The sequence below is a fragment of the Colossoma macropomum genome, unplaced genomic scaffold, assembly GCF_904425465.1.
Source record: "Colossoma macropomum unplaced genomic scaffold, Colossoma_macropomum, whole genome shotgun sequence".
NCBI lineage: Eukaryota > Metazoa > Chordata > Actinopteri > Characiformes > Serrasalmidae > Colossoma > Colossoma macropomum.
In genome coordinates this window covers 14,642,715-14,654,817 of record NW_023494802.1, presented here as the reverse complement: position 1 = coordinate 14,654,817, position 12,103 = coordinate 14,642,715, and the positions used below count along the sequence as shown (strand labels likewise).

Genomic DNA, 12,103 nt, shown 5'->3' with positions numbered 1-12,103 from the left:
CAGGGTGCTGCTGCAGAGCCTCAAGCTTCTGTGTGAGTTGAACATTTCGCTGTGTTCGCTGAACATTTTTTATCAGAATGGCTTTTTACTCAGGGTCTATATCTATAAGCTGCACTGGGCAAATGAAAAATGAACTTTGACACTGTTACTACTTCTACTGTTACACTACTACTACCTCTGTCTTCTTTCCAAGTTCTCACTGCTGAATAAACAAGTGTTTCAGTGGACTGAACTGAGCACTTCTGATCTGATCTGATTAATGTATGTAAAAAAAAGAAAAAAAAAAGTTGTATTTCAGAACCAAGCATGAACATGAACCAGTATGGCTTCAGTCCTGTGTTGCAGTTTATCCAATCACATGTATTCATGTAAATGACCTAATTTGACACATTTTCATAGATTTTTAACTTTCTGGTCTCAGTAATTAAGCATTAATATGGAAAGAAGGTCTATGAAGAAAACAGCTTTTAAAAGTGAATGAACAGTGAACTGTGTCTCCTCTGCTCAGAGTCTGTGGCGCTCATCAAAAGTGGAAACGTTAAGCGGCAGCACCACTGAGAAATACAACAATCACTTCGAATGAACCTACCAACAAATTTTTGTTCAACAGACAAATAAAATAAACCCTAAGCTCAACATGAAAGGTACATCAGAATGCTTGTCCATGACTGACAGCGCAAGAGTGTGAAATGCTCACTATTCTTTATTATTTTTTTGTTTTTATTTTTATCTATTTAATCTCATTAAAGACAGCATTTTCAAAAATTAAGTTAATTACATTATATTTATTTATTTTTTATAATATATTTTATATTTATATACATTCATATTTATATATTACATTACTTATGTATTTATCTATCACTTATTTATTATTTATTTTTACATTATTTAGCATATTTTGTCTTATATTAAGCATTTTCTTATGTAATTTTTTTTTTACATTTATTTTTAAAGTTTGTAAGGTTTTTTCTTTCTAAATATATTTAATGTGTCTTATTTTTATTAACTGCCTGTACAAGCACTTAAAATGTGATGTAACTACACTTGCAAGTTTTGGCTGCACACTGCTGTGTGTCAATAAAGTAAAACCAGGACAGGAGCTTCATGCAATGTTCATACACAAAAATGAAATGAGTTAAAATATACATTCTACTTATAGATTTCATGGCTATTTTTGATAATTATCTATAAGTGGTCCTAACCCTGAGGGAAACTGTGTATGCTTCATTTTTGGTTGAACCTTTGCTTTAATAGAGAGAGCTAGAGATGGGGGGATCGTGAACAAGAGGTTGTGAAAAAGCTATGCTCATGAACTGAGGGCCAGATGGCAGTTGCGCTGGGTTGAGCCGGGGCTCCATCTCCTAGGCACCCAGAGGCTCAGAGCGGGCCACTCCCAAAGACCTGCAGGGCTACTGAGGACACCCATGCTGTGCCAGGGCACCAGAGTTGGAGTCCGTGTGGAAAAAGCAGAATGAGCGTGTGAGCGAGCGAGAGCCATGTGCTATGAGATTCGCTTCATTTAATATGGCAGAAAAAAACCCTCAAACCTCTTTTCTAGCCCCAGCTAAGACGCTTGGCAAATGGAGATGGCAGATGTGCAAATTACTGACCCCACATGAGAGTCTGCGTTAGCATACTACACCCAGAATCACACGGAAGACAGACAGAAGCAGTGGAGATGTATTCTCAAAAGAAAACATCATTTTATCAGGAGTATTTTTTCATGTTTTGTGATTAGCATGGTCAAAAGGAAATAGCAAATAATCAAGCGTATTTTAGCATGTTTTGTGAGTACCATGCTCAAAGGGAAACAGCATGACCTAAGTATTTTAGCACTGTTTATGATTAGTATGTTCAAAAGGAAACTACGTTAACCAGGACTAATCTAACATATTTTGTGATGAGTATGTCCAAAGGAAAATGCCACATTACTGTGTTTTAGCACTTAAAAAAAGGGAGTATTTTACGATGTTTTGTGATTAGCATGTTCAAAAGGAAGCCCTGTGTTCTCACAAGTATTTTAGGATGTTCTGTGATTAGCATGCTTAAAGGGCAAGCTCAGAAAAAGCTGCCGAAGCAAAGAGCGCTATAATAACACCATGGCGCAGAGGAGGGATGGACACAGTATGAATAAGGACACAGAGTTGCATAACTACGGCAGTCATGACGGCACTGTGGTGCCACATTTCTCCACAGAGCAGCACAAGGGACAGGCCTGATTAGTCATGAGAGGTCATCTGAAGTCACACTGTCACACACAAACAACACACAAATACACATACATGGACACGCTCACAAAACCTCTCTATTTCCCTCTCTTACACACATTCCTGTTACATAGAAGCTAACAGGGAACACAAAAGGCATGTTTGTATCAGCTTGCCTCAGAAACAGCAGCCGTACTGTAGGGTCTCGTAGAGCAAATATAGCATGACATTGCTTCAGATACTTTATGCAATGTTGCAGCCATGCAAATACAAAGCATAGCAGCTCAGCAGGAACTGTTTCAGCATGGATTACTGCAAATGTGCACATTGGGAAATAGGATTTTTAAGGTGGGAGCAGCACTTTGAGTGTGCAAACTAAAGTAAAACAGTAAGAAAATGGCTACACACACTCACATACTCATCACAAATCTATTAGGGTGACTTTAATGTCAGAGAGATAAGTCTGTCGCATTTTCTTCATTCCGAACACAGCAGTATTCCAGCTCTAATGCATGCGACTGCAGTGCAGCAGAGAGAGTTAAGCACTAGGAAGGAAATGGAATGTTAACAGCAGCAAAGCAAAGTCAAACACCAGAGCCCTTCAGCCACACACGAGTACCATGAAGCAACAGCCACATCGCAGGAGGGGCGATGACAGGGAGTCTCATAGAATGTACTGCAAAAATAGACGTTCTGGCAAGTAAAAGCATCTTAAATGTAGGCAACATAGCTAAAATATCACATTAAGACTGTGTACAAAGACTATTGTAAGATAACCTGTTTCTACATGTTTTACTTACTTTAAATGCCCACATTTTACATTTGTCTTGTAGTTTAGTTTTACTCATAGTCCACTTAGGATATTTGCGTTTAGTTTATTTACAAAAAATGTTATTTATTTTTACATTTCAATCATCTCTGTCTGTTTTTGCCACTGTGCCTTTAAGACTTATTCATGTAAATGACCTCTGTTATGACTGGCTGCCCTGCATTGTGCCTCATTCAAAAAGCACTGCAAGCTGAATTCTCCTTATAACCTAAATGGGTGGGGCTTAACTGCTGTATATGTTATAAAATGCAAAATAATATACACAATACTATTCAAAAGCTTGGAAATTATGCTACTGTTATTTTATAAACATTATCAAAATCTTGTGAACTAGACAGTAAAAGGTATTTTTAGATATTTCATGCAAACTTTTGAAAATTAGTGCACAGAAATGCATTGTTTTTTGTGACATCACCAAAAAATGAGTTCAAAACAGCAGCTTAATTAGCTTTTATGGACCACATAGACTGGGGAACAAATGGCACCTTTTGAAACTTTAATGATGTTTATATTCTTCATAAACTTTTACGTAAAAAAAACACAAAACAAAACACAAGACAATCCGATTTCCATGATATGACCCCTTTAAGTAACTGTATGAAGTGAAAATATCTGCCAATGCAGTAAGACAACTTTGCTTAAAAACTTTACTAACTTAACTAAATAAAACTGTCCAGAAAGAATGAGAAATATTAGATATCTTGCCTGCATCTGAGATGCTTTCAATTGCCAAGCTATCGTTTTTTGCAGTGTGGAAGTTGGAGGAAGGAGGAACGTTACAGAAACACAGCGGAAACGTCGCAGGAATGCATCGCTAACACAGCTAAAAGCTGCGCGGACCACAGGGGGCTGTACCTGAATGAAGGAGAGCATGTCTCCAGTGAAGAGTTTGTGGTGGTACTGGGAGCAAGGCCTGGCTTTCCGCACACGCACTGCCCTACCAGGCTGCATTCTGGGAAATACATACACCGGCACTCCACTGTGACACTATGGCATCAATACACACATGCAAGACATGCACACCATCTTCATCCACACAAATCACACACACTTGCAACATTTACCCACTGTGACATGCACACAGGTGTGCTGCTCCGCTCAAACCGTTCATCATCATGCATTCATACATTTTGGCTTGCTCATGAAATCCAATGACCTACAAGAACGGTCATGAGGTGTTCTGATTTCTTGTCATCAGTTCTGCTTTGCTTTACTGAGGCTGAGAGTGAAACTCCATGTCTAACTCAGTGGCTTTGGCGCCAGATCCTCTAAGCATACAATGAGCCCCAAAAGGCAACGTGAGCAGATGTTGGCTGGGCCGTGGCCAAGTTTGTCAACACACCCGTGTGTGAACATCACACAGACAGAGAGAGAGACAGAGAGACAGATGGAAACAGAGCTCTACCTGGAGGGGTCGCTGTCAATGGCCTCAGCTAGAGGAGAGAAATGGAGAATGAGAGGCATCAGTTGACGCTCCATTACATTATGATTTTACTCTCTCTGGTTTTCATCATCTACAAATGTCAGTGGTTTAAATCTGATATCTGACGTTGATTTAATTATGCTTCGTAAGAAATGATACAATGCATCATGAAATCTCAAATTTCACCACAATGCAATTATTTTGCTAGAATTTAAATTTTTTTTGTGATCGTACTGAACAATACACTTTTCTAAGCATATCGTGGAAATCGTAATCATCTTTACTTAAAAAACACTGATGAACTGCATGTTTTATGAAAAGAGAGCATAATTAGTCCTGTTATATTGGATTTAGTGCAGTACAGTATGTGAAAGGTTGGATAAAAATCATTCTACTCAGAGATTTTGATGACACATTTTAAATGTTGCACTACTATTGCAATTTGTTGGTGTGTCAAAAGTTTGTGAAGTATTATGTATCATCAAAATGTCTTTTCAAATTGTGATTTTATATTGTGTATCGTGATACGATATTTTTGCCATATCACCCAACCCTACCTGCAAGACACATGAAGCAACACCAAACCTTTTTGAATTGCAGTTAAAGCAATGTCACTGGACAACTCAACACCTTAGACAATAATGCTAACTGCAAATTTTGTTAGCTAACAGACACCCACGTAGGCTAGCACTGCGTGATGGGGGAGAGGGAGGGCTGACATCCAGAGAGAGCGAAACCAATCATTCTCTTTTATTATTCTTTTTCATGATCGCCCAATTACAGGCCCACTGCTTAGATGGTCATGCCACTCAGCTGCCCCAGAGTTATTCTTCATTCTAATACTCAATACTCAAATATGACTGGGGAGAACTACTCACACCGAAACAGAGACAATTAAAGTGATGTTTTACGTTTATTTTGCCAAAAAATAAGCCCCTCTTTTTTTTTAAAGCAATTATAATCGACTATACGTTCCAAAATCGATACAGTTTGATTGCCACCTTCAGATCAATTCATTATAAAGCATCAGTGCACTTTTACACCCCTAATAAATGTCTTAGCTATTCCTATGAATTTGCACTCTTTTTGATTGTATACATTAGCTTTTTACAATATGTACCTTTTTGTATGGCCTCCTTCAACAAGTCATGTTTGGCCTGGAGTTTGGAGATGAGGGAGCTGCCATTCAGATACTCCTTCACTTTCTGAAAGAACAAAATCAAATAATGTTAGCTTTATTTGACATTGTTAAACTGCAGATCATAGATTCCCAAACCTTCTCTTCAACTACCCATTTGTATTGTGATAACTCTGGCATTAGATGTGGCACCAACCCAATACCAGAAGGAAATATTGGACTGGAAAAAGAATGGATCCGATCCAACCCAACAAATCCAGCCAGAAATAGCACACACTCAGATACTGTCACACTGTGTGGTGTGATGTTGTTAGCTATGTATTTCTTCCTGTGGGGTTATAGAGTGTTTAAGTAGTCTGGAAATTACAGTAATTTGAACTTTTATATGCTCATCTTAAATGAAGTGCTTCAATTAAAAATAGCTCATTTTAGTTTAGTAGGTTTTAAAAAAGAAATATCTGATCAACATCGGCTGATCCTCAAAGTTTCAATATTGGTATTGGTTTTGGAAAAGAAAACCGTTTACGCCATCTTTAACTAGCATACACACAGTGCTGCTTGAAAGTGTGTGAACCCTCAATCGTTTCATGAATTTCTACATTCTAAATGTGACCTACAAAAGTCAGATCTTTATTTAACTCATAACAGTAGATAAAGAGAACTCAATGAAACAAACACTTCTATAGTTTTTTATCTATTTATTGAACTAAGTAACCTAACATTAAATATCTTTGTTGTGAACCTTTGCTTTCAGGAACTGGTGTGACTTCCTTGAACAGCAATGACTTTAACCAAACAGTTCCTATAACTGTTGCCCTGCACACTCACTTGGAGGAATCTTGGCCCATTCCTCCTCACAGCTAACTGCTTTAACTGTGTTTTGCTGGCACATTTTCTTTCATCATTGCCACATGTTAGGTTCTGCCTCAACAATTCAAGGTCTGAAATTTGACTAAAACGCAACATTTCTTCTGCATTAACCATACTTCATCGACAAACTGGTGTTTTTGGGCCGTTGTCCTTCTGCAAGACCAACCCTCTGTTGAGGTTCAGTTCATGGATGGATGCCCTAACATTTTCCTGTAGAATTCCTAGATACAATCTAGAATCCATAGCTTCGTGAAATGATGGCAAGCTGTCCTGATCCAATAGCAGCAAAACAAACCCAAACCATCATACTACCACCACCACGTTTCAAAGTTGGAATGAGGTTCTTAAGCTCAAAAGCAGTGTTTGATTTTGCCAAATGTAACATCTCTTAACATCTCATAAAGACTCAATTTGCCTTATTCGTCCACATAACATTATTTCAGTAGTCTTCTGGCTCATTCATGTGGTCTTTAGGAAATTTTAAACAGGTAGAAATGTACTTTCAAGAGTAGTGGCTTTCTCCATGCTATCATTCCTTACATACTCTTTTTGTTCAGTGTTTGCCAGGTTGTGGACTCTTACACTCACATTATTCAAAAGAGAGTGTAAGAGAGCCCTGACAGTAGATCAGTGAAGTCCAAACTTGTCAGAAATAGTTCTGGAACCTTTTCCAGCCTAATGGGCAATGGCAAATAATTATCTGAAGTCCTCAGAAATCTCATTTGACTCTGACATGGCATGCACTAACAAATGCATGTGATAAAGACCAGACTTTGATGGGGAAGACTGATAATCTTTAAATAGGGTAGAGTCAGTCACACTGACACCTGATCGTCATACAACTGAGTGAACCTCCTGACCCTAATTATCACCTACACCACACTGATAATTCAAGCAGTCCATAAGCTTTTTCCAAAAAAGACATTTAATGTTGAATCACTTTGTTTAATATACAAGTAAAAAAAACATATGTAATTGTTTGTGTTATTTATTTATTATTGTGTTATATTAGGTTCTCTTTTTCTTTTGTTATGACTTAAGGAAATGTAAAGATCTGATCATATTTTAGGTCACATGTATATAGAAATCCACAAAATGATAAAGGGTCCACAGGCTTCCAAGCAGCACTGTACTGACATGAGCCAGCACTGTATCCACCAATCAGAGTGCTTACAGTAAAGTAGAAGGTCTCCGTCTCCTGCTGGTTGGCTCTGCGTTTGGCCAGGCTTTGTTTGGTGCCAGGTCCGTCGCCTGTGCCCTCCAGTGACAGAGTGGCTGAGATATCAGGGGTGGGGTTACAGTCATCATCGCAGATATTGTCCAGTAGTGCAGCATGAGTCGCCTTGAGTGTTTTACTGACCTATGAGTAATAAAATGTATGATGAGAAAATAGCATGAGATAAGCATCATTGCACTTTTCTAAAAGAAACCACTGATTTTCAGGGTAAAAACATATTTACAAAACACTACAAAATGACCCAGCATTAATCTGAGTTGAGGTACAGAAGTAAAGCATTTCCTGCTATTGTACTGTTATGAATCTTTCTTTGATCTATGTATGAATCTGCCTTTGCTTCATTGAAGTATCATCTATGTATGCTTTTCAAACTGAAATACTATATGGTAGGTCTATCACAAATATATGGGATGTGATGTGAAAGAAGAGGTGTTAAGGCAGGTCTGCATGTACCTCCTCTGTTTCCAAGGTAACAGCAGCCAGCCTGGACTGCAGCTGCTGGAATCTTGTCTCCATCTCATACCTCACCTGACAGTCTGCACTCACTTCACACACCTGCCACAAACAAACAACATACACAGCTGACCATACCTGACCAACAACACAGAATCAGGTACTTGATCAAAAATCACTTCCACAGGGGTGCAACAGAGTGAAGAAGGTTATTCCGCAAAGATAGCCAGAGAAGCCAAAAGTCAAGCCTGTCTAATAACAGATGAGCTTTGGGGAATTCCTATTAAACTATCCTAACTTTGGGCTTAAGTTACCCAGTTTACACGAGAAGTAACCCCAGGGTTTCGAGTCAGCGGTGTGTGTTACCTGGTCGCCCTCGTGTGGCTGGTGCTGGAAGCGGAAGGGCAGACAGAAGGCTGAGTTGTGGGCCTGCAGAAGGGCGTCTCGGTCCTGACCTTGGTCCAGACCATTGATCGAGTCGTCCAGCTGCTGCAAACAGTTCTTCAGGTTCTGCTGGGCCCGGTTCTTATTGGACAGGTAGCCACGCATCACCCGTGACACAGACAGGTGGTAGCCAAGGTCAGTGCACTACAAACAGCACCAGGGAGACAACAAAGACATAATAAGCTGGAGAACTGGATTAATGGCTGGTTTCCTTGACATGGATTATGTCTAGTCTTGGGGCTATATTTTCTTTCAATGGATAATGCTGTGCAGCCCAGGACTAGGCTTAATCCTTGTCTAGAAAACTGACACTTTGAGCTGGTTTCCTGGGCATTAGGGCTAGTCATGGACTAAACTGGAGTACCAAAGGTAAATTACCATTGAAATTTCTTATTTAATCTAGGTGTGAGGAACTGGCCCTTAACCCATTAAAATCCCCAGCTTATTACATACTAAGGTGTATTATTCAGTAACTACAGAGACTTCAGTGTAAACCGGCTGAGCTACTACAAAGTTAAAGAAGTGTGTAGTAACTTCAGGCCCGCTGATCGGCCTGGCCATTTAAGGGGTTAAACAGATGCTATACTGTAAGATGTAGAGGAGCAAATTAATACTTTTCATTTTATGCTTTAGATGACTAAATTTATATAGTTTTCTTTACCTCAAATGCAGCAGATCAAAATGTCTATTGTCCGAAGTTTGCAGTGCAAGTTTTGCACTGGAGCTACAAGTGTGACCATCAAGTAATAGAAGCTTATTGCAGCTGTCGGGAAGAAACCTTGAACCTCCATTTTTGGTGTTTTTTCATAAAATTTGAAAATGTCAATTGCGGTTACATCGTGTTAAATTCACATGATGAATTGAGCATTAAAATGGTCCAAAATTACTTGGGAAAAAAATCTTGTCCCATTCATTTCCATTCAAAACTGAAAGTATTTTTTGTGAAGTTACCACTTTGGAGACACAAGATTTAGTCCCGACAGTAATTTACACTCAACAATCTGCACTGTGTAAACGCATGCTTAAATCATCATACACTTGTTTCACACCCTTGGAGTTGTTAAGTAATCTCAAAAAGACTTTCTTATGTGGTTTCTGACACGGTATGACATACTACTATCTATAAAAATGCTACAGACAAATGTCAGCCTTGAAGATGGCTGCTACTTCTGTTCTTAGCTGTGCTAACGTACTGTCACACGTTTTTATAAATAGTAGTATGTCTTACAGTGTCATAAACCACATAAGCAAGTCTATTTGAGATTATAAGAACTTAGCATGGTTTGGGGCACCTGTGAAACTAGGCATGCAAACTGCGCAGTGCTAATTTAGAGGAGCATACGTTAGCTAGATTAGCTGTGCAGCTGCATTCGACTATATTTGGAGTAAGTAGTAAATTGTGTAATGAAGAACTGTCACTTGACATGCTCTTTTACTGACACATCTGCATTCAGTTTGTAACCTAACATTATTTGCCTGAATGCAAAGACTTGTGATATTAGGGAATTCTCAAAGATCAATGCTCGACAAGTTACTGTGGACAGTCCTAGATATTTACCGCACAAAACATGGAAGCATGCCTTATGACCACAGAGTGCCAGGGGAACTGAGCTATTATTGGTCAGAAAAAGGAACCAAAACACAACAGTGTCAAGCAGGGAGCAGACAGACTGAGTTCTGTGGTGAACCTGTTAAAAGCACTCACATCAATCAGAGTGCATATGTCCTCCAGATAGTACTTATTCATGGCGGCATTGGCTGCTGCAAGGTTGAGCAGGTAGTCGTTGCGAGCTTTAGTACACTTCAGCTGAGTCTCTTGTACTTTCCCTTGCCTCTGCACAAGACACACACAAGCACAGACACAGGAAACGGTGGGTTACTGATAAGTGCTCTTTCGCCTTCCTGTGCCATCTTCAGACAAAGCACAAACCACATGTTACCATCTGAAGAAATACTGTCAGCTCTACCTTTTCCATTAGCCTCTCCATCTTCTTCACAGAGCTGCGCCTCTGGCCTGCTGATTGGCCGAGGCCGAGGTCTGCAGACTTGCCCGTCTGTCTCTCTTCCAGTCGTGTGGCTTCTTTAAGCTTGCCCTCAGCAGCAAGACACTCAGTGTGATACTGGTGATAAGTCTTTAGAGCCTGCAGTGAACATCAATAATAAACAACATGGTCCTTAACTAAGATGATTTCTGACTGTACAACACAAGAACTGTCACTTGGCAGCTAACAGAGTGAAAAAAAAAATACTTTAGTTGTTATATTTGGTTTATAAGACTGCAAGTACAACAAAAAGGATCTGTAGGCTCAGAAAATGTAAGTAGTCCTTAGTATTTAATTTGTCCAACCCCTTTCTTTTATCATAGTTTCCATTCTTTTCAGGAGACTTGCTTTCAATCCACAATCCAACTAATCCTAATTACGAATTTGGACCCATAAATCCGTAAATACTCCATATCTCAGATGTAGTTCTAGCACAAATTTTCTTCTTTTTTGTTGACTTCCTTTTCTCAGTAACAACTTCTTGACAGATACACATTCTTTCATGATGAGCTGTCTTCTCACAGTTGAAAGATCTGTTTCCTATCTGAGGCAAGAGTGTAACTTTATTTTCATCCTGTCTATCAAAAATGAAAGATTTAGGCACTGTTTATTTGAATGTGACAGTTGTGGTGGCCTAGCAGGCCTTGCACGGTTGTTAGGAGTCTAATTTTCTCTGTATCCTTCAATTACTTTTTGATCTCTAGTTTTGGAAACTCCTGTTTTTTCACTTATGTTCCTTTGAATTTCCTCTTTCCCATGCAAGTGGGTTATCTTAGATCGAATCTCCTCAGATATATCTTCTTTTGTCATTTTAGATCTACACGAGAAAGAAATCCTCAAGGCAGCTAAGGTGAGTTTGGGTAATTACTTGTGCAAATGTTAGTGTTTGTTTGAAGGGGAACACTGTCAGTGACACCTTTAGGAACAATTGTTAAGAGGACACAGCTGTATCTCACTGGTTCAAGGCTTCTTTACAATTTTCTCTTAAATATATGCTTTTATTCTGACAAGGAAAAAGAAGAACTTGTACATAGTAGCTGTACTGAGTGGAAACAGAATAAATGAAAGGGTGAACTCTGTACTGTACTTGCACAGTACTGTATTTGCTATATGTACACATGCATATACACATGCACGTGCACACACACACACACACTGGATGCACTGAGATGGCTCATTGATGATGCTGCAGTTCGGTGTCCCTTAAAGCCTGCAGTAAACACTAATAATAACATATGTCCCTTAACTATGATGCTTTATGACTGCACAACACAGACATTTCCAATAGGCAGCTTACACAGTGAAACAACAATCTCCAGTTGTTACACTTGGCATATGAAAGTGAAAAAAAAATGCTACTTGTTATTTTTAGTTTCAGATGCAACCACTAAAAGAAAGGTTCTCTACAGAAGTACTTTTTTGTCTTGTCTGCACTAGAGGACAGGGAATCAATGCTG

General features: G+C 39.0%; 1 protein-coding gene across 4 annotated transcripts in view; it reads right to left on the bottom strand.

Moving 5' to 3' along the window:
* arhgap4b (Rho GTPase activating protein 4b) overlaps positions 1–12,103 on the bottom strand; it is a 52,018-nt gene that overhangs the window by 14,662 nt on the left and 25,253 nt on the right. For 3 of the 4 annotated variants that reach the window (XM_036590786.1, XM_036590784.1, XM_036590785.1), the window contains exons 7-14: positions 10,572–10,745; positions 10,310–10,438; positions 8,527–8,748; positions 8,161–8,262; positions 7,645–7,830; positions 5,583–5,667; positions 4,445–4,472; positions 3,895–3,991 (exon numbers count right to left, since the gene is read on the bottom strand). In XM_036590786.1, coding sequence (XP_036446679.1) covers positions 3,895–3,991; positions 4,445–4,472; positions 5,583–5,667; positions 7,645–7,830; positions 8,161–8,262; positions 8,527–8,748; positions 10,310–10,438; positions 10,572–10,745 — 1,023 coding nt within the window. The remainder of the gene's footprint in view (positions 1–3,894; positions 3,992–4,444; positions 4,473–5,582; positions 5,668–7,644; positions 7,831–8,160; positions 8,263–8,526; positions 8,749–10,309; positions 10,439–10,571; positions 10,746–12,103) is intronic. The other variant, XM_036590787.1, reaches the window with a different exon arrangement.